This window comes from Moschus berezovskii, chromosome 6, assembly GCF_049115385.1.
Source record: "Moschus berezovskii isolate FMDL1 chromosome 6, NW_MosBer_1.0, whole genome shotgun sequence".
Classification (NCBI taxonomy): Eukaryota; Metazoa; Chordata; class Mammalia; order Artiodactyla; family Moschidae; genus Moschus; species Moschus berezovskii.
This window is the reverse complement of record NC_142465.1, coordinates 13,849,631-13,872,820: the sequence shown is the minus strand read 5'-3', so window position 1 is coordinate 13,872,820 and position 23,190 is coordinate 13,849,631. Positions and strand designations below refer to the sequence as shown.

At 36.0% G+C, this 23,190-nt stretch overlaps 1 protein-coding gene across 2 annotated transcripts in view; it reads right to left on the bottom strand.

Moving 5' to 3' along the window:
* PTPRQ (protein tyrosine phosphatase receptor type Q) overlaps nucleotides 1–23,190 on the bottom strand; it is a 258,466-nt gene that overhangs the window by 154,558 nt on the left and 80,718 nt on the right. For both annotated transcript variants that reach the window (XM_088836825.1, XM_088836826.1), the window contains 7 exons: nucleotides 15,821–15,981; nucleotides 14,687–14,832; nucleotides 10,422–10,590; nucleotides 8,685–8,975; nucleotides 8,140–8,415; nucleotides 7,621–7,772; nucleotides 3,353–3,494 (listed from right to left, as the gene is read on the bottom strand). In XM_088836825.1, coding sequence (XP_088692951.1) covers nucleotides 3,353–3,494; nucleotides 7,621–7,772; nucleotides 8,140–8,415; nucleotides 8,685–8,975; nucleotides 10,422–10,590; nucleotides 14,687–14,832; nucleotides 15,821–15,981 — 1,337 coding nt within the window. The remainder of the gene's footprint in view (nucleotides 1–3,352; nucleotides 3,495–7,620; nucleotides 7,773–8,139; nucleotides 8,416–8,684; nucleotides 8,976–10,421; nucleotides 10,591–14,686; nucleotides 14,833–15,820; nucleotides 15,982–23,190) is intronic.

The following is a 23,190-nucleotide window of genomic DNA, read 5'->3' as shown; positions in this document are numbered from 1 at the left end:
TGTAACATATCAACCTTTCAAGTGTGTTAGCCGCTCAGTCATGTCCAACTCTTTGCAACCCTATGGACTATGGCCCACCAGGCTCCTTTGCCCATGGAATTCTCCAGGCAAGAATACTGGAGTGGATAGCCATTCCCTTCTCCAGGGGATCTTCCCCACCCAGGGATCGAACCCAGGTCTCTCACATTGCAGACGGATTCTTTACCATCTGAGCCCTTCAACATGTGCTCAGAAACTTCTTAACATGGACTGAATCAAATGGCCCATTTTCTATGTAACCATGTTTATCCTTACAATACTGAATCCACCACTGAATATTCTCCTAGGCCCAACATCAACACAACCTCAGATACTCAGAAGCAACTGGGTAGCCAGCTTCAAGTTCAGGCAGTGGTTGAAGCCTGCCCTATTCATCCTTTAATGGGAAGGAGCAGTCTTAGCCATACTTTATGATGGAACTTTCTAATGCAAAACACCCCAGGTGGCTTAGTGGGTAAAGAATCTGCCTGCAAGGCAGGAGACGCAATTCCATCCCTGGGTCGGGAAGATCCCCTGGAGAAGGAAATGGCAATCCACTCCAGTATTCTTGCCATGGGAAAATCCCACTGACAGCGGGGCCCGGTGGGCTACAGTCCATGTTGCAAAGAGCTGAACGTGACTGAACGACTAAGCAACCACACATGGATACACGTGCAGGTGCCTCACCAATGTGGCCTAACAGTGCTAGGAAACATGTAACTGAATTTGGGGTTTTGCTTATGTATTCAGATGACTTTTTGTAAAAATCGTGAAGACCTGATCCTGCAGTACTTAAAAAAAAAGACTGAAGATGGAAACCAGCCCCAGTGTTTAATTCAGTCTTACTTTTTTCTAGAACTTCCCTGGTTTTACTTGGAAGTAGCCACTATATTTGGCAGACCCGGTTAAAGAGAAATACCCCAGGCCCATTGGGTACTTCTAGGGAAATATCTGATTATCTCAATGTCCCCTCATGTTGGCATAGCTTATCTTGTTACAATAAAAAGAGGATGCTGTAAAGAAAATTTGCATATTGTCAGTTTGTGGATTACAAACAACAAGCAGTAAAAAGAAAAAAACTGTCATTATGGGGAAGCAGAGTTATTTAAAGAACATTCAAGTCATATTTGACGTGCCTACAGTTCTCTCCTCTGGCCTAAATTTCTATCTTTACAAATCCTTCATCCTCTGTAAGATAAAGGCATCAGAACTAGAGAATAACTTGGGCGGGGGGAGGGGGTGGCATTTAAAGAAAAGATGATTCCTCTGTTGATCCAAGGTTCTGCAAGTTAAATTTAATGTTTAATTATTTGCTTTCTTATTTTCAAAAACACATGCCATTATTTTCAAAAGTAAATGAACAAGAGAGAGTTGATCATGTGCTTAAGTTTAGATTATAAACCTAGATTTTGTGAACATCCATTTTACTGACTCTATAAACCTAAAACCAATTAATTAACCAGCAGATATTATAACACTTCAAGTTGAAAATTTTATTTAACCAATCAGGGCATAGGGTTTTATGGAATTATTTTATTTCACTGGTAAAATATATTTTAGGTTTATAGAACACTGTCTACAAGATTAGCCTTAATTTTTATCAGTGTAATATGCATGTTAAGGTTTAAATGTTTCTTTTTTCTTTACAGGTTTAGCATTTTTCCATAGTATCACTAATTTATGACACACATTTCCTACAGTCATGTCCACTTTTCACTAGAGGTCAGAGGCTGATGTTCCAGTTCAGTTTTTTCACTAATTTTCTCAGCCCTTTTCATCTCACTGCCTGAATCATGGCTTCTTCATCTGAATTATGGGAACAGGGCATCAGTAATATTTTTTGAGTACTTGTGTGTCCAACACTCTAATAAGTGCATTATATGGATCTTTTCAAATATTTTTTCAATACAGCTATAGGTGGCTACTGTTAAACTATGCTTCTTTTTGGTTAAAGATATAGAGGCTCAGAGGAGTCATGTGTCTTTGCCAAGGTTTTACTAGTAAGTCACAGAGCTTGGATTCAAATCCAGACACTGATTTCGGAGCATGCACTTTTATCCACTATAAATACTATTTACTAACCATGTCTTTGGAGAAGGAAATGGCAACCCACTCCAATATTCTTGCCTGGAAAACCCCATGGACAGAGAAGTCTGGTGGGCTACAGCCCACAGGGTTGCAAAGAGTCAGACATGACTGAGCGACTTCACTTTCAACCATGTCTTAGGGGCATGCCATGAAAACAAATTATCAGGTATTCACAAATTAATGTGAAATGATTATCAGTGAGTAGTCGACAATTTCAATTTAGGGATTCACTAAATGCATCCAGACCTACAGGGAAGAAATGACTAGCACAGAATCAAGTGCTTAATCAATTAAAAAAAGACAGTGAGTGAGGAAGAGATACCTTTAAAAAAACATGTGCTTCCAGTTGAGAGAAGGAAAAGTATTAAATCTTTAAATCAGTTCTATGTGAAAACTACTCAACACACAAAACTGAGCTATGGCATGTCATTCCACACATGGTCTAAGTTGTTTAATTAGACCAGTGGTATTTCATAGTCTTCATAGTCCCCACCACATGTCACAGATGAACTACGGAGAAATAGTTCTGCTAATAGACTGCTGCTGCTAAGTCACTTCAGTCGTGTCTGACTCTGTGTGACCCCACAGACGTAAGCCCACCAGGCTCCCCCTTCCCTGGGATTCTCCAGGCAAGAACACTGGAGTGGGGTGCCATTTCCTTCTCCAATGTGTGAAAGTGAAAAGTGAAAGTGAAGTCGCTCAGTCGTGTCCGACCCTTAGCGACCCCACGGACTGCAGCCTACCAGGCTCCTCCATCCATGGGATTCTCCAGGCAAGAGTACTGGAGTGGCTTGCCATTGCCTTCTCCTAGTACTCTTCAAATGTCACAATATACATTATTGTATATATAGTGACAATGTTTTGTACAATATACAAAAAAAATCATAGTTTTTTTCATTAAAATATGAATAAACCAGTTAAAAGTGATTAATGGCTTTTCTCTTTTTTTCCCCCAGCAATCTCAGGTAGTACTAAGAATTGGGTAATTTTCATATATATCTAGTAATGTACTTTGCTCCTAAACTAGTCTTTTATTTCAACTTCCTTGGTCCAAAATGAAAAACATGTACAAATATATATCTATTTGATTGCAGACAACAAGATCCAGTCTAGCCTGAAAGCACTAAAATTCAACTTCTTTGAGTGAACGATTAAATATGATACTTAGTCATGTAAACTGAGAAAGGAAAGGGAAAAGTGTTAAATACAGAATCAAACATTTTAGGATCCAAAAACCATGTCTAACCTGATTCTTGGGTTGTGAATTTTACTATGTTACTATATTGATTGCCATTTCCAACTTTAGTAAAGGCAGTTATGCTGATGGAATAGGTGCTGACTGGTTCCAGTCCAACAAGCTTGGCTTCAGTTTGAAAACCTGAAATATTCTGAAAAGCAGAAAGAAAAAAACTTAGTCACGATGCATCATCAAAAAACTTATTTATAACTGGAAGAAATATTTTTAATACATAAAATTATGTTTTCTGTGTTTAACCTATGATTTAATTAGCATGGGTATTTTTAATTAAAAATTCAAAAATTAAACAGTTTGTGTGTGTGCCCCAGGGTATGCTTAGCTGATGGCACAGGATGAACTGGACACCCATCAAAACTGAAGAAAATCATAATTGCCATTGGTTTTTAAAGCTGAAATATTTTGTTTTTATTTTGTCTCTCTGATTTTTACTTGGAATTACATATGATTACTTCCTTTAAATTTGCTACAATTAAAGTCCTCAATTGGAATCCAACTTATGAGTGGTCAGTGGTACTTTACTTTTCTTGAATTCATCAAAATTCATTTTTTAGTTCTCAGTAACATTCCATTTGTAAATTAATTAATTCATCAGCTGTTATATGCTGCTGCTGCTAAGTCACTTCAGTCGTGTCCGACTCTGTGTGACCCCATAGACGGAACCACGCACTGGGAATACAGCAGTGCATGAAACAGAACCCCTGCTCCTATGACGCTAAGCTTCAGAAATTATTAGTTTTTCCCAGACAATTCCTAAATTTCTAATTTTATGCAATCTCTTAGGAAAATGAAAAAACAAAACAATTATCACAGATGTACAAAAAAGGATATGGTTTCTCACAGAAAATTTTACCATCAAATACAAACACTTCATTCAAAGAGGATTGTCCTAACAGAAAGAGCACTTAAGATTAATAGTTATCCTATGGGGGAAAAAAGACAACCTCTTATGTGGTATAATTTTAAGAATACTGTATTATATCTGATCCAAAATATAAACCAGTTTGACTTATTCATTAAACATTTCAGTGGCAGAAATTTAGCAAGAATACTAACTCTCAGGGCATTCATAGTTAGAATCATATTTTAAATTAATCTCTTACAAGTTATTGATATCTTTTATGAATTCACTGTATTATACAATTTTCTTTCATTATTTCTTAATTACTATTTACAAAGCACATGGTTAGATAACCAGGAGATTATAAAGATATATAAGACAAGGTCCCTGTCATCCAGGAGCTGTTATATTCATTAGAAAAATCTACCAACAACTGTATACAGAGAAAAAATTAAACACAAGCAGATAAATTTTGACTTGGGTTAAGAGGGGTGAGTGAGTATGCAGAGAAATGACTGAACTCCAGATATTACAATAAAAAGTGTGAGTAGCTTACTGGACGGTAGACAAAGTAAACTGTAAAAGGGGGCCATGAGTAAGGAATATTTTCAAACATACTTTTAGCAGAACTTTTTACTAAATAATGTCTTTCAGTATGTGTGAGTGACCTGACTGGGATGGCAGGAACATCTGGAGTGGTCCAAGAGTTGTTATGGCTCCACAGACACACGTATCATTGGAAAGGCAAGAGAGAAAAGAAAGAAAAGAAAGTGCTAGGGGGGACACAGGGGTAGCTGAAAACAGAAGGAGAACGGGACCACACACTCAGAAAGAAAGCCACGCGGTGGGAGGAAAGCAGATACACCAGACACCGAGAAAGGAAAGACGGCATAAGCACATACAAAGGAATCTGAAAGAAAACAAGGCTACGCACACTCACAGAAGACAAAATAGATGCAGAAAGGAATGACCAAAAGCAGTAGTAGATTTTAAAGGAAACTACTCTTTCCACCCCCAAAAGGATATATTTAATACTTTATGGTATGAATATTATGTTATAATATAAACATATTTATAGTGAAGTTTCAATGGTAGCATTTCTGTGAAGAAAATAGATGTCTAAAAATCTTAGAATATAACTTATTCTCATACTCAGGTAAAGAAATACAGTCATTTCAGGTTTAGTGTTATTACAATGCTGAATGAAATTTGTTCTTTTGTAAACTATGACAAAAAGAACAATAGGTAACATGTTTTTCACATACTGGAGATTGTTTTAAATGTTTTATATAGATTTTCCTCTTACAAGCTTCACTTTTTAATGGCTGCATCTTTACAAATCCCATTTTGCACTTGAGGAAACTGAGTCGTAAGAAGTTAAGGAACTGCCCTAAGGCAGCACAGTAAGTCTTGAAGGCAGGGTTCCAACCATTTGGAAATTACTGCAAATTATTCCAACCAATAATTTGATGCCAGAGTCCTTAGTTCATGACTACGCTAATGGAGTTGGTGGTAGACACCTCTGCCTGAGGGAAAGGTTACACATATACACCCAGGCTTCAGTATTCGCACGCGTTTATCCAGGAATGGCCACGTTACATATGATTTTTTTTCTCATTATTTACAAAGACCTTTAGTGGGAAAATTTAGACAATAGTTGTTCCAATCCTGGGTTTGCTGTAAGCATTTTTTAAAGATGATAAAAATCACTATTCCTCATGCCATAGCATTACTCACTGCTTTTGAGTCTTTTACTATTCACTTTGTAAGCTACACATACTATAAAAATAATTTACCAGCAGCAATAAAGTACAATGCATATAATACTGGGGACAATGTTTCTGCAGAATTTTTGCATCCTCCATGCTGTAACTGAAAAGCATTCCAGTGCTTCATTTGCTTTGGGGAAAAAAATAAAAACACTTTCTCAAATAAATGCTAGTCTATTACAGTATATTTTGGCAAGTAAGTGCTATAAATCAAACAGGTATATTTGAGATCCTTTGTTACATTAGTTCTTTGGGTATTTTTCATTGATTCTGAAACCTAAAAATGGAGAAGTAAAAGGGCATTTAGAATGGAATCTAATTAGTATTGAAGGAAAAAGAATAATGATATATCTTAAAAGACCAATTAGTGTGAAATTATACTATATCTGGGAAGGTTACCAGAAGTCCAGGATAAACACACCTCTGAAAAGGTTAAAAATATCCACTTGGTACTTCTTTTAACACTTGGTAGTTTTCCCTAAGTCATGTTTTCATTTTCCACAGTTTCAGTTACCTGCAGTCAAGCTCAAGTCAAGATACTAAATGGAAAATTCGAGAGACAGACAATTCATAACTTTTACATTGTGAGCTGGTCTAAGTTGCGTGATGCAGTCTCCAGGCATCCTGCTTCATCTTGCCCTGGGTGTGAATTATCCCTGTGTCCAGTGTGTCCTGCCTGTTAGTCCACAGGCTTTTTGGTTATCAGATCAACTGTGGGGTAGCACAGTCTTGTATTCAATACACCCTTATTTTACTTCATAATGGCCCCAAAGTATAAGCGTAGTGATGCTGGCAATTCAGAGAAGCCAAAGAGAAGCCATAAAGTGCTTCCTTCAAGTGAAAATATGAAAGTTCTCGACTTAATAAGGAAAGAAAAAAAATCGTATGCTGAGGCTGCCAAGATCTGTGGTAAAAACGAAGCTTCTGTGAAATGCTGTGAATCGGGGAAGAAGGGAAAAAATTGTTCAAGTTTTGCTGTTGTATCTCAAACTGCAAAAGTTATGGCCACAGGGTATGATAAATGCTCAGTTAAGATGGAAAAGGTGTTAAATTTGTACAAGAAGATGGTTTGAGAGAGAAAACATTCATCTAACTCTTATTACAGTTTATTATAATTTTTTAAATTTTGTTGTTAGTTATGGTTGTTAACCTCATACCGTGTCTAACTTATAAAGTAAACTTTATCACAGCTATGGATGTATAAGAAAAAAACACAGTACATATAGGTTCAGTACTACCCTTGGTCCCAGACATGCACTGAGGGTCCTGGAATGTAACCCTTGCAGCTTAGGCGGATGACTGTAGAAATATATTACACTTAAAACAATAACAGGTTATAAATAGCCTGAAAAAATTTACTGTATACCTTTGCAGCATTAACAAAATTGTGTAATTATTTCTTAACTTGCAGATATCTAAAAGTTTTAAATTCTAAATTAAAATGCTCTACAAAGTACTTTACTTCCATATCTGACAAACATTTGCTGTGTTTTCCTCAAGCATCCTTAAATTGTGGGAAACCAAAGAGATTTTTTTTTAAAAAGATGGCTTTTGTGTTATTTAAAACAGTCCATTTTCCCCCGCACGTCAAAATATTTTACTTGAATTTAAGTTTTTGAAATAAACATACAGTGTTATAATCAACCTACCTTATAAAATATAGTATCAGTTTCATGTTCATGAATTTTTAAACTATATATTTTAACAATACCGCCTGGAACAGGACTTGGACTCCATTTCAGCCATACAAGGTCTGAAGTATAGTTGACTAAAGTCAAATTTTGAGGAGGTGCTAAAGGCACTGCAGGAAAACACATTACAAAACTTATATTCATAACATTTTTAGCAGAAAAATATCATCGTGACTCTAGCTTCTGGAAGACACTAGTTAAGAAAGATTTATAAACTGATCATATTTTAATTGCAGAAATAAAGAGCATAAGTTGTGATGCTTTGTACTTGGAACTCAGAAGTTCCAAAGTAGCTTTAAAACAGAACAATTTGTTCTGAAACTCAAATTTAAAATGTTCAGCAAAGCAGATGAATAGTTGTCAGCCTGTTACAAACAGACAATCAAATATCCTTTCATTTTCCATGCTTTTCCTTAAAAAAAGAGAGCAAGTGCTGCAACAGTAAAATCATTGCAAGAAACATGGATTCTGGCTTACCTGACTCATCTGTGTAAAAGAAAAGAACACTGGAAGGACCGAGTCCTTTTATAGTTCTTGCTGCAGCAAAAAAACTATATAATGTAAATGGTGAAAGCTCTTCCAGTATTACATAGTTATCAGAAGTAACAAAAGAATAATTCTCACTTGGTCCTTGTAAAGTTAAATCATAACTTATTATTGCACCATTTGGTTTTACTGGGGGATCCCATGATAAAAGAACTGAGGTAGAGGAAAGGTTTTTAAAAGTGTTGATTATTGGTGAAGTTTCTGGGACTATAAAAGAAAAAAAGAATATTAAATGAAACAAAAGTGAATTAGTATCAAAAAGAAGAGGCTTCAATAATAATGGGACTTAATTTTATCAACAGGTAATTATTTTAATTTTAAGAAACTCTAAACCTTATTGTGTTTATTGAAAGGCTAATTACTTAAGAACAAACAGAATCTATGTAGTGCTAAGAATAATGTTTTCTAGCAGAAAGCAATATAAATAAAAGAACACAAACTATCTGCGTAATAGGCAATAAAAGGGTCCAGCCTACCATCTTCTTCAGTTCTGATGTGTAGTTGGGCAGTATATGTATCAGAGAATCCCTTTTCTGTTGATGGAGTGACTTTTAATATATAGTCAGTATATTTTTCCAGATTATCAAAATACATGCTTCTCTCATATGTAACTAGAGGTGGTCTCACGTGGCGAGGAGTCTGCTGTGAGCTCAAAGAAACATAGTAGAAGACTAGACCATTTGGTTGAGACGGAGGGCCCCAGCTTACATTTATTGCAGTTGACGAAATGGACTCGTAAGTCAGGTTTCCAACAACTCCTTCAGGTACTATGATAGGTAATGTGCAAAATATAAAAATCATCAGTCACCCTAGGTAAAATTTAAGTAAATTCACAAACTAGAGGCTCATTGTTGAAAGGGCAACTACTACATCACCAGCTTCTACATTGTTTAGATCCACACGTGGTAACATCATCTACTACAAAATACCTTCTAAATAACTACATTAAAATTATGTCCAAATCATTCAAGGTAAACCTTGTCATCTCTAATATGTGTGAATTGTTTTATACAGTACTCTCTTGGCTTTTCTTTCCTACAAAATGGGTATTATGAGTTTGTGGAGGTTTTGAGTATGTGATGGAAATTATGTGTATGAGACTACGAGTGTGCAAATATGTATATCTATCTACGTGTATACTCAGATTTTTAATTTCTTTCTTCTGGAGATTATCCTTATTGTACATATGAAGTCACCTAGGACCTCTCACCAGGAATAGTGCACAGGGTTTATTATTCACGGTGCTATAATACTGACTGATAAAACATTATAGGTTGGTGAAAATCTTGGGAGAGATCTGCATTTAAAGAATGCCTGAAATGATGTTGACCACATACTGCTCTACACATTTTAGCTAAAATTCCCCAAACATATATTCTGCATATTCTATCATAGCTACACTGTTGATCAGTGAGTAAAAAATTTGAAAGATTATCCCAACAATGGGGAAAGCATTCACTCTTCATACTTAGAGTGTCTGTCAATTTATAGTCTTCAAATAATAAACTTGAAATTTTACACTCAGCGGCAATTTAGGTCAATAGCATTTCTCAATAAGAGACTAGCCTTTTAAAAATAAATGGACCATAGAAACAACCACAAGAAGTAGGCAGTGATCCATGTAATACTGTATTCTTGGAACTGAAACCTAAAAAACAAGAGCTTCAATCATTATAGTTTTCTGAATATTCCGGACAAACAGGATTCTGCAGAATCCACATAGGAGGAAACTGCCAGAGTTTAAAAAAAAAGGGGGGGGTGTATTTGGGGCATATTAGTCATAAACACAATAAGAACAAAATGCTGCATAAAGTCCTTTGTGAGTTCAAAGACTGAAAAGGAAACAAGTTGCTAGAGACAGGAACAATGTCATTTCTAGAGCAAATGGATATGAGGTATTGGAAAATCTGTCCACACGTGTAACAGTATTTTTCACGTCCATAACCAATGGCTGTGATAGCTTTTGCAGCAATAAAGGTGACAGAACTTTTATAAATGGATGGTAGCAGTTTCCACGAATAGAAAAGGTTGTTACCATTGTAATAGGTTTATAACCATATTAATGCATTTTCAAATTTCTCTGACTAGTTAAATGTGCCTAAATAAAATACAGATTTTATCACAAATACATACAAATAGAAAAAGATTCTGAAAAATTATCAAGTTTTAAATTAATCCTATTAAAGATTAACAAATGCTTTTCATTTACATACTGTCTTGATCTGTGTATACGTGAACTATGCCACTGCTTTTATTCCCATTTCCAACTGAAGTACTTGCTGTTACCCAAAATGTATAGTGGCTGAATATTGCCAGTTTATCTATTATTGCAGATACGGTCATATTGTCAAAGTCATTGGTTACTTCATGGAGTGTAAAATTCTGAAAAATAAACATATTGTTTTTAATTGTTCAGAATATATTTTTAGTATACATAAACATTTCAAAGTATTATTCATAGATTGGTTGCCTCATTGTTTTAATATGTTTGTTTTTGAGGAAAATCAACATAGAATTTTTTTATTGCAATAATTAAACTGGAAATATATTTGTACTAAAAGAGGAATTGGTGGTAGCAGTTTTACTCAATTGATACACAGATTAGCGAAGAGTTAAAACTCCAAGCTTAGCTGGCAGTGGGGAAGGTTCAGTAGTGAACTGAAAATGCTACAATGTGCTGATCAGTTAGTTTCCCTTACAAAACATTCAAGTATTTTTCAAATTTTGACTATATATTTTTAAACAAATTTGGAAATATTATAAAAATTTTCTTTTTTTTCTTCCTATCAACAAAGTAGGAATTATGAAAGTCGTCACCTTTCTCTATGAGTTCAAATGGTATTAATTCATCTTTCATAAGCCCTTTCTTGTTCTACAATCATGTCGAGAAACAGGAAAGCAGTTGGATACACTCTCATATGAGCTAAGAAAAAATTTTAAATTCTCTTGCCTGACTCCTAGTTATATTTGTTCCAAGCCATTTTATGATCATTAAGGAATTGCAATCATTCCCCCTTTACCAAATTTTAAATACAAAACATGGTCAAAATCAACTCTAAAGTAAAGAAAAATAGACTTTTTAAAAAGTCATCTGTGTCATTAAATATGAATTAAGTATGAATAATTTTATAATAATATATTTCTATACAGAGAAATCTGAATCATTCCAATCTGCACAAAGTCCTTAGAGTTCAAAGACCTGTATTCAATTTGGACAGAAGTCCTGGATAAATCATCTGATCACAAAACTTCTCATCCTCTAACTGTAAAATGGGAAGAACCTCTTCAGAAGCCTTCACAGAGGGCGTTTGAAGAATAGATTATATGAGGCAAATAAAACAACACCATCTCTGGCACATGATAAAAGAAAAGTAATAAATAGTAAAAGACTAATTTAAATTAATAACATAGGATAATCAATTTGACTAAAATTTATAGTTAGCATGGTTCTGTGATGTATCAACAAACTAAATTTTGCAAAATTTTGTGGTTCTTTGACAGTATGTGGGGTAGTGAGTGCCATAAAAGATCTACTTCAATTTCGTGGTGACTTATTAAGTAATAGACAAGATAAGACATTATTAATCTCACACAAAAATATGATCTGGGAACTTTAATATCTTCCAACACATATACTTTACAGATGGCATAACTGGCTTATATAATTTATCTCTTAAATATTAATGGAGCCTTTCTATTTTTCTTTGCTATAAAATTTACTCTGATTACGTATGACCCTGATGACAATTAAATAACAAATTACTCTGAATCACCCAGAATTTATTCATGCTGGGTGTGAGTAACCATGCACAGACATGTAAGAAATTTAGAACCAGATCAGTTATCCAGATGATTATCCCATTCATCTATTTATTTTAAGGGGAGAATAAAAAAGTTTTGTGGTTCAAATGATCTAATTAAGGCTTATTCTTTGAGAATATAAATACGGTTGGAAGGTATTTAGTAAAAACTTCTCAAACCTGATTAATCAAACCAGTACTTATTTAACCCTTTTAAATAACAGACACCGTGTCAGGCACACTGAGGGGACACAAGTGGGTAGATGTTACAATGGAGAAGAGTTGATACGAAACACAATGGACCACATTGGAGGAGGCACAGATGGACTGTCAAGGTGCAGCAAGAAGCTGAAACTCCACAAAGGCGAAGAAGGACGGGTCACTTCACAACCAACTCACATGCTCCAAATCATAACTCATTACTGAAAATAATATTGGTCTGCTATGGTGGCTCAGAGGTTAAAGCGTCTGCCTCCAATGCGGGAGACCCGGGTTCGATACCTGGGTCAGGAAGATCCCCTGGAGAAGGAAACGGTAACCCACTCCAGTATTCTTGCCTGGAGAATCCCATGGACGGAGAAGCCTGGTAGGCTATAGTCCACGGGGCCGCAAAGAGTCTGACACGACTGAGCGACGGAACGGAACGGATCATTATTTTATGTTCTGTGATGAAACATTTATTGAGCATATGATACAGCAGCAGAGGATATCAAGGGGATGGAAAGACAAGAGTCACACACAATCCTTTTCTTCACATTATCTGCTGTGGGATGAGGGAGCTAAGACAAGTAGCAGACACCAGGAATAGAAAGCCGACGATGATGGGTCGTGCATAAGGGATACTACAAAGTTCTATGGGAAGAAGAAAGAGAAGGAAGAAAATAGCTATATGTCTATTCTGCTATATAATTTTCATTTTGATGATTTCTTCTACTCTACCAATCCAAAACAGAAAATTAAGTAGTGAAGAGTTTTATGCTATATTTAACTAATTTTACAAATAAATTAAAGCACAGATGAACTTCAAGGAATATGAGAAATGTTTTAACATCATTAGCCTGTGCCTTCTTGCAGCTGTCACACTTAAAAGCATTCTTAAGATAACTTAATAAAAGATTACATTTTCTAAGATAGATGAATTGCAAATGGGATCATATTATATACTCAGGTTTGAATAAGAAAGTTCATTAAATCACCTTGAAATTACACTTAAACTTTTGCCCTTGATTACTTAGATGTGGACAGAGAACCAAAACAGAATCAGACACAAGCCATAAAGTAAACTGTGGTAGAGACAAAACCTTTGCTAAGGTTCAGATCTACTGAGTTTTGAATACTGAAATTGGATAAATGCATGAAAAAGATCTGCAATTTGAATGGCCTGATGACATAATGACAAATTTTTAAATTTATAAACAAACTGGGTAAAAATGCACATTAAATTTCCATTTTCCTTCCCCAAATAGAGAAGAACAAAAAGAAGCAGCAAAAATTGCTTGATATAGAGAGTTAAAAACAGATTGTCCTTTCTTATGCAACCTCACTCTTAGAGGGCCTGGAGCAGAATATTAAAATCCAACCAACCTCTGGACTGTCTTATTCAGTGCTGGGTAAGGCCTAAGACAGTGTGCAGAATCCTGCTGTGACCCTTTTCACTAGCCCAAACTGCACTAAAGCCAGTCATACTTTAGAGAGGCTTCTGCTCACAAGAACTAACTCTAGTGGCTAAACTTGGGTTATTAATCACAAATTGAATTAGGTAACTTAGAATTAATAAGACTCCTCTCTATTCTCCTTCTACTAAAAAGGATACAATGATTTAATAATGGTCAGAGTAATAATTAACATTCAGTCAACAGTTCCTAGTAGTAAGGTACATATTCTGTAAATGGCCATTATTTCTTCTCTATCAGTGTTTTCCAAATTATATTCAAACTCTCTGATTCCTGATTCAATCACAACTGTCCACTTTTATTCTTTGCATATGTTAGAGTTCTGTCAAATAGTTAGTTTGGAGAAATAAAGGAATCCGGCTGAAAAACTGAAAATATTTCTCTAAATGAAAGCCCCTTTAGCTATTTTAATAACTATTGTTGTTCGTATTTCAGAAAGTATCCATCTGAAAATTATGCAGCCCTATAACTTTCCATATCACAAGTTTAATAAGCACATTTTAGTACTTTCATTACATCTGATACTAAGTGATAATGATGATGATGACGATGATAACCCCCTCCTACCAACAATGGAAGATTTTTAGACTTGAAGAAAAATACATAAACACATCCAAGCATGAAAATTATCATATACAAACAAAGGGAAATTTTTTTTAGCTGAAAAACAATTGAGGGTGAGTAAAACCATCAATTCTCTGGAGAAATAGCACTGAGGGCCCCATTTATATACAGAATGTTTAAAAGGTGGCAGCTTCATTGTTGGTAACACATTTGAAGCTGATCCAGAGATGCGTGTGTGTTTGAGAGCATGTGTACATGCATAGACAGACAGATTAAAATATATTTATTTCTCCACCACATTTTCCTATGTTAATGGGAGTTTTATAAAATGTCTATACATAATTCTCAATGTAAGATAAGAGACTTTTTATACTATGCCAAGTCTTTATTAACAGAGCTGAGAGATGTAAATAAAGAAATATGAGAAAACTCAGGTCTTACCTGGATGAAAGTACCTGAAGTATTTCTGTAATAAACAGAATAATATTGTATAATCCCATTAGGTTTTGAAGGAGGTGTCCAAAAAAGAAGTATTGATGAAGAACTGAGGTTTGAATAATGAACATCTTTGGGAGGATCACTTGGTGCTAAAAAACAAACAGTTGAACACAAAAGTGTACCTGTGTCTCCAAATAACGTCTGAACTGTTCTAAATGTTACCTGTGTCTAAGTTATGACTGTTAAAAATTAAGAATATCTAATTAGAAGTCAGAAATGAAATCCGTAAGGCTCATTGGGTCATCCCAATTAACACTCTACCATAGCAATATCCAAGCAGAGGACAAATGGATTTCTTATTCGTAAAACACTATCCCAGTTCTAAATCAGGCCAATGCCTTGGATTTGAAAACAACATTATGACAAGTTTCCAATATAGAATGCAGACTATGAAATTCTAATTTAACTCAGCATTTTGAAATTGAATAATGGGGGACAAAGGCACAGAGTTGACTTCATGCATTTTATTTTGCTTCATGAAAACAAACACAAAACCCTAGGACCTCCCTGGCGGTCCAGTGGTTAAGAATTTGCCTGCCAATGCAGAGGACATGGGTTCAATCCCTGGTCCAGGAAGATTCCACACATTGTGGGGTAACTAAGGCTATGCACTACGTCTGCGGAGCCTGTACCCTAAAGCCCAAGCTCCACAATGAGAATAATGAGCAGCCCAGACACCACAAGTGGAGAGTAGCCTCCACTCCCTGCAACGGAGAAAGCCTGTGCGCAGCAGGGAAGACCCTGCACAGCCGAAGACAGAACAAATAATAAAAAAATAAAAAGCACACTAAGTGCTAAGTGTTGAGTTTTGTGCTGAGCGCATTTACAAATATAAACTCATTTACTTCTCAAAAGGACTCTAATAAGGTAGGTGATATACCTGTATCCATACAAATGGGAAACTGAGGCACAGAGAGATCAACTAACTTTCCCAACCTCACACAGCTAGAGTGACCAAAAAGCAATTTTGTGTGTAACTTATGACAGATATTAGGCTTAATAAGGCATCTTTATACTTAATGGGTTTTTTTCTGAATAGGATATTCTTTTACGTGGGCTACAACCATAAGAACTCACCTCCCTCGGGTGTTCGAAAGTTGATGATATTGCTTTTCTTTTTCCCATCACCAAATCTGGTACTAGCTGTTACATAAGCACTATATTCAACATTGTGGTCCAAATCTGAAAACTCTAATGATGTTTCAGTTACATTAACAGTTTTTAATGATGATCTGTCCCTAAGAGGAAAAAAAATTTATCTGCACAACTGACCTTTAAGCATTATATATACATTTTCAGCACAAGTACATTAAAAATAAGCAACATTTATGCACATTTGTTAATCCAGACTGATAGGACAAAGATGTTACTTATCCTGAAAGGCTGAAAAGAATGAGTTTCAGAATAATTCAATACATTAGCTTCTTTTGCTTTCAAGTATATTCAGTATTTCAAAGAAGTATTAATAGGATGTTCATATTAGAGTTTGCTTAGACTGATTTTAATAGATCTCTGGGAATTTTGTATATTCAAAGTAATTATAGCATCCTTTTCATACTAGTATTTTAGTTGTTCAAATATTTGTTCTTTTGAAGTGTAGGCATAATCTTATTCATACAGTATATTTATCAAATCCATTTTATAAATATTGTATAACAATGACATTGATTTCAGACCCAATTCAAATAAACAAATTAAAAATATCTGAAGAGCTATATCTAAAATAATGAGTATGGGTTATTCTTTAATTAGAAGCAAGATTTAAAATAATGGTTGTAAAACATAACAAGAAAACAAAAATATATATATCTTACTCAGCTAAAATCTTAAATGTATCTCAAATGCTACTTCGGAAAAGAGAGTAAATATTGATTCACACTCTTCAAGTAAGTACCAAAGTCCCAGGAGAGGGGGGAATGTCTAAAGAGCGTACTGTTGCTAAGTAATATGGTACCACAGTTCATTTCAGATATGTTACTTCAGATTTCATAGAACTGGATATAGATTAGAATCTAAGCTAAAGAATATGTATATAATAGTACTGAAAACTGTGCACTTTATTTATTTTTTCTGTTTTTTTTTATTGGAGGCTAATTACTTTACAATATTATATTATTTAGTTTTGCCATACACTGACATGAATCCACCCCGGGTGTACATGAGTTCCCCTTCCTGAACCCCTCCTCCCACCTCCCTCCTCCCTTTATCCTCCCTCTGGGTCATCCCCACACACCAGCCCCGAGCATCCTGTAACATGCATCGACCCTGAACTGGCGATTCGTTTCACATATGACAACATACATGTTTCAATGCCATTCTCCCAAATCATCCCACCCTCACCCTCTCCCACAGAGTCCCAAAGACTGTTCTATACATCTGTGTCTCTTTTGCTGTCTCCTATACAGGGTTATCCAGAGAAGGCAATGGCAAGCCACTCCAGTACTCTTGCCTAGAAAATCCCATGGATGGAGGAGCCTGGTAGGCTGCAGTCCATGGGGTCGCTTTGAGTCAGACATGACTGAGATACTTCACTTTCACACATTGGAGAAGGAAATGGCAACCCACTCCAGTGTTCTTGCCTGGAGAATCCCAGGGACGGGGGAGCCTGGTGGGCTTCCGTCTAAGGGGTCACACAGAGTCGGACACGACTGAAGTGACTCAGCAGCAGCAGCAGCAGCATACAGGGTTATCATTTGCATCTTTCTAAATTCCATATATATGCGTTAGTATACTGTATTGGTGTTTTTCTTTCTGGCTTACTTCACTCTGTATAATAGGCTCTAGATTCATCCACCTCATTAGAACTGATTCAAATGCATTCTATTTAATGGCTGAGTAATACTCCATTGTGTATATGTACCAAAGCTTTCTTATCCATTCGTCTGCAGATGGACATCTAGGTTGCTTCCATGTCCTCGCTATTATAAACAGTGCTGCGATGAACATTGGAGTACATGTGTCTCTTTCAATTCTGGTTTCCTCGGTGTGTATGCCCAGGAGTGCGATTGCTGGATCATATGGCAGTTCTATTTCCAGTTTTCTGAGGAATCTCCACACTGTTCTCCATAGTGGCTGTACTAGTTTGCATTCCCACCAACAGTGTAAGAGGGTTCCCTTCTCTCCACACCCTCTGCAGCATTTATTGCATGTAGACTTTTGGATAGCAGCCATTCTGACTGGTGTGAAATGGTATCTCATTGTGGTTTTGATTTGCATCTCTCTGATTACGAGGGAGGTTGAGCATTTTTTCATGTGTTTGATAGCCATCTTTATGTCTTCTTTGGAGAAATGTCTGTTTAGTTCTTTGGCCCATTTTTGATTGGGTCATTTATTTTCCTGGAATTGAGCTGCAGGAGCTACTTGTATATTTTGGAGATTAATCCTTTATCAGTTGCTTCATTTGCTATTATTTTCTCCCATTCTGAAGGCTGTCTTTTCACCTTGCTTATAGTTTCCTTTGCTGTGCAGAAGCTTTTGATTTTAATTAGGTCCCACTTGTTTATTTTTGCTTTTATTTCCAATATTCTGGGAGGTGGGTCTTGGAGGATCCTGCTGTGATTTATGTCAGAGAGTGTTTTGCCTACGTTCTCCTCTAGGAGTTTTATAGTTTCTGGTCTTACATTTAGCTCTCTAATCCATTTTGAGTTTATTCTGGTGTATGGTGTTAGGAAGTGTTCTAAACTGTGCACTTTAAAAACAAATTTATAGGCTATGGTTTTTCCAGCAGTCATGTATGGATGTGAGAGTTGGACTGTGAAGAAAGCTGAGCGCCGAAGAATTGATGCTTTTGATCTGTGGTGTTGTAGAAGACTCTTGAGAGTCCCTTGGACTGCAAGGAGATCCAACCAGTCCATCCTAAAGGAGATCAGTCCGGGGTGTTCATTGAAAGGACTGATGCTAAAGCTGAAACTCCCAATACCTTGGCCACCTCATGCGAAGAGCTGACTCACTGGAAAAGACTCTGATGCTGGGAAAGGTTGGGGGCGGGAGGAGAAGGGGACGACAGAGAATGAGATGGCTGGATGGCATCACCTACTCTGTGGATATGAGTTTGAGTGAACTCCGGGAGTTGGTGATGGACAGGGAGGCCTGGCGTGCTGTGATTCATGGGGTCACGGAGAGTCGGACATGACTGAGCGACTGTACTGAACTGAAGAGCAATACAGTTAATTATTAAAGGATTTAGATAAGGAAATATAATTAACATCGCAGAAAAGATACCCATGTCATGTAATGTAACATCTTTTTTCTTCTTTAGAAACACAAGGCATCCAAGAGGTAAATGAATATTCCCTCTGAACATAAAATGCTTTTGTTTCTCTACCACTAAAATATATGAATCCTGAATCATTAAGCGGAATAAAAGATTTTAAGTGAATTCAGGGTATACACAAAGAGATACATTTCAGCCATAGTTTTACCATTACAAAAGCATCAACTCACTCTAAATACAACTATGGTTATATGAAAATAGTTGGAAAGCTTACCATAGGGAGAATTATGGATTCAGAATATGCAATTGGAGACAGGCAGGATTAGCCAGGCAATTCAGTTATTTGAAATAGTTTCATCATCCTTTTCCAGAAGCCATAGGGAGAACTGAGCTCTCTCTTTGACTTTGCTGAGACTACAGAATATGTTTTAAAACTTAATGCTGTAGCTTTTAGGCTATTAGTCTGAGAAAGATGCCTTGTTGTAGAAACTTTATCCAATTCCAGACTCCTGGATCATTAGAACATTACAAAACAGCTAATCCAGTTCAGATCTCTAAAGCTATGAAATTATTTAAAGCAACCTAATTGCATTGTCTATTTCAAAATTTTCTCTTCTAGGATATTTTTAATAATATCTGCTGCCCTATGTGACTATCTTCTTGCCCTGATCTTCACAGCAAAATATTGTAGATAAGTATCTGCCTACAATATATAAAGGACTTCCTTGGTGGTTCCATCAGTAAAGAATCCTCCAGCAATGCGGGAGATTTGGGTTTGATCCCTGGGTTGGGGAGATCCCCTGGAGAAAGAAATGGCAACCCATTCCCATATTCTTGCCTGGGAAATCCCATGGACAGCGGGGCCTGGTGGCCTATAGTCCATGGGGTCTCAAGAGGTGGACACAACTTGCTACTAAACCACCACCACAATAAGGAAAACCCCAATTTTGTCCCATAAATAATACAGAACCAAGACAATTACTGGGAAAATGAAGGTCAAAAACAAATTTCGTCTTAAATATCTGGGTATTTCAGTAAAAAGAAGGCAGTCATTATAAATTATCTGAATAACAAAGTCAATAGTCCATCTCAGTTAGCATATACAGATATAGTATACACATCTACTCTAACTTATCTCTAGAGACAAAACAGTGCTAACAAAAATCTTTCAGGTACTGATAAGTCTTGTCTGTTTGGGGTTTGTTTTTTTCCTTTTGGAGTTAATTGTGGCTGATATTTGAATAACTATGGTAGAGAAATATCTGAGCATAAACTTCAGTGGGAGCTTCAACTTCTGATACAAGTTGAGAATGCATCTTGAGTTCATAAGAAATGGCTTGCTATTAAACTGAGAACCAGAAGTAGGAAAAGGAGAGAAAACTGACAGTGTTCCCAAGGATCTGACTTCACCCTCTTTGCTTTTATGCTGTTGCCAGACTGGAGGAAACACACAGAAACCTCTGGGCCGAAGCCTGAGTTCTCTGTTCTCTGCTCACCTCATGAACAATCCTACAGTTCAGAGGGTCACTCCCTCCCATGCATGAGAAACCCAACTTTGATGCTGCTACAGTCTTTTCTCCTGGTTTTAACTGGCTTAGTTTAAAAATCTGTTTTGTTCTTATTAGTTTAAAAGTATTTTATTTCCATTTATAAAAGTATGTTTTATATAAGGCTTTCCTGGTGGCTCAGTGGTAAAGAATCTGCCTGCCAATGCAGGAAACACGGGTTCAATCCCTGGGTTGGGAAGATCCGCTGGAGATGCAAATGTCAGCCCACTCCAGTATTCTTTCCTGGGAAATACCATGGACAGAGGAGCCTGATGGGCTACAGTCCATGGGGTCTCAAAGAGTCAGACAACTTAGTGACTAAACAACAGCATTTGATTTCTTGATTTTTCACTTATGTTAAGAACAATAATCTACATTATTATTTTTTTTCTAAGTTGCTTAATTTGGATATGTCATAGTTCCTCAGCCTTCCCTCTATAAATTAACATTTAGGCTGTTTCTCTCCTTTTTTCTTCAGTTATTACTAACAATGATACAGCAATCATTCTTATTCAAACATCTTTCCATGATGGTACTTTTATTTCTACAGGTTAAATTCCAAATAGTGTGATTGAACCAGATGGGTTTTTTTAAAAAAAATTTTAATGATAAATCATTCCGATCTGGAGTCACAGCAACAAGTGTGCAAACTCACCACTAGTCTGGATAGTAATCTTAATTTCTGCAAGTTCAATTGACCAGAAACATTTAATTTGCACATCTCTGACCATGAGTGAAAAAGAATTATCTTCTTATTGGTCATTTGCAGTCCTAATTTTGGAATAACTTATTTACAGATTTTATTTTATATATTTTTGATCCCATAAATGGAAAACAGCATATGTTGAGGAGTTAGGGAGACATTTTTCTTTTAGATAGTGTTCCAAATGAAGAGATATCTTCATAAGGGGAATCACATATTCCTCATCCTTTCCATATTTAGTAATTGTATATACAATCACTATTCAACAATATTTATTGAGCACCTATTTTATGTCAGGAATGATGTTAGGTGCAAATGACAAAGAGACGGGCCCTCCCTTCCAAATAGAGAGACAAAGCAGTAAATAATTAAACAACAAATTCATTAATAACAATAGTTTTCACCCTATTAGCTAAAAGCAAAGGAAAAAGAGAAAGAGATGAGTGAAGAAATTAACTGGCACCAAAGAGTCGAAAAGGAGAATAAATCTCAGCCTCCAGAGCTGCAGAAAATGTTCGCTAGAGAGCGAGTTTGTAAGATTTGAGAGTAGAACAGGGAGTTGAGCGAGATGGGGAGAGGAAGAGAGGAGGCCCATATGACAGCAGGTTAACTCAGGTATCCAAAGTCATAAACTACATGGAAATGGAAGGAACATAAATGGCACACAATACTTAGAAAATCAGCCAAACCTCTCACACAGTGCAGATTTTCTCAATGAGGGAAAAAAAAACAAACTCTTGAGAGTGTTGAGTGCTATCATTTTACTGATTTAATTCTATAAACTAGAATATAAATTAGAACATTTTAAAGCCGTTTTGAACAAGAAATCAAAAGACTTTAATGACTGAAATTATTCTGAATAAATTTCTATTCATCTGCATTCATTGGTAACAAGAAAATGTCTTGAGATGAAATTAATGGAGATTTAAGACAAAGTTATTTCCTAGTTAATTGATACTTCTTTTCGAAAGACAGGCCACATTTTGACATAAGGGGATAAAGGAAATTCTAGAGCTTAAGAGCAGTTTCTTTGCTTTGCCTCACCAATTCCTTTGCTCACTTCTGATCACATCGAGACTATGCCAAGCAACAATTACCTATGAGAAATCATGAATACCAACACCATACGGAAAGATTTAAACAAAATTCCCTGTTTCCCCAACTGTGAACCTGAATGGCTTCCTAGACAAAGTTGAGACTCTTTGAAAGATCGTGGTCTTAATTCTAAATTTCATAATTTGATATTTTGTTCCACGTGGGCAACCTAGCCTAATAATGATACATCCATTCCTATGCATTCCTATGAACTTATTATAAGAACTTTAATCTGCTGTTATCTAAATATTCTACATCAATCCTTTCACTCACCAGATACCATTCCCCGAAATAAAAAATTTCAATGCATTTACTTGACTCTATCAAATAATTTTCCCTCTCACATGAACCAGCAATTTCACTAATTTTCCCACTCTAAGGACACTGGTCTTCTACGATGCATTTACACTAGAATCTTCACACAGCTGAATTCTATCACTGGTTAATAATTATCGAACTAGCATGGCATAAAAAGCTACACATGTATGATCCTAAAGCTATTTTAGAATCTCAGAGAAAGTCTGAGTCTCCGTGGGGTATTCATTTATTGTTACTCTTACTCCTACTCTCAATATTTGCTTAGCTGGTTGATTTCATTTGATTTGGTTTGACTTTGTTTTTCTTGTTTGCCTTTAGCAGAAAAGACACACTTATAAGATTAGAAGAAAAAGCCACTATGGAGAATGAGGTTGAAACTCATTTATACACTTATAAACCATCCTCTTGAAGCCAACATAAGGAATTAGGATCCAGAAGACAAGATGAGGGACTGTACTTAATTTGCAGGAGAAAGATTTCAACCCCTAAGAATGATCACAAGTCCCTCAGGCCAGAATAAAGAGTTTGGGTATTATTCCAAGAGTAAAGTCAAGTCCTTTGAATGTTTTCT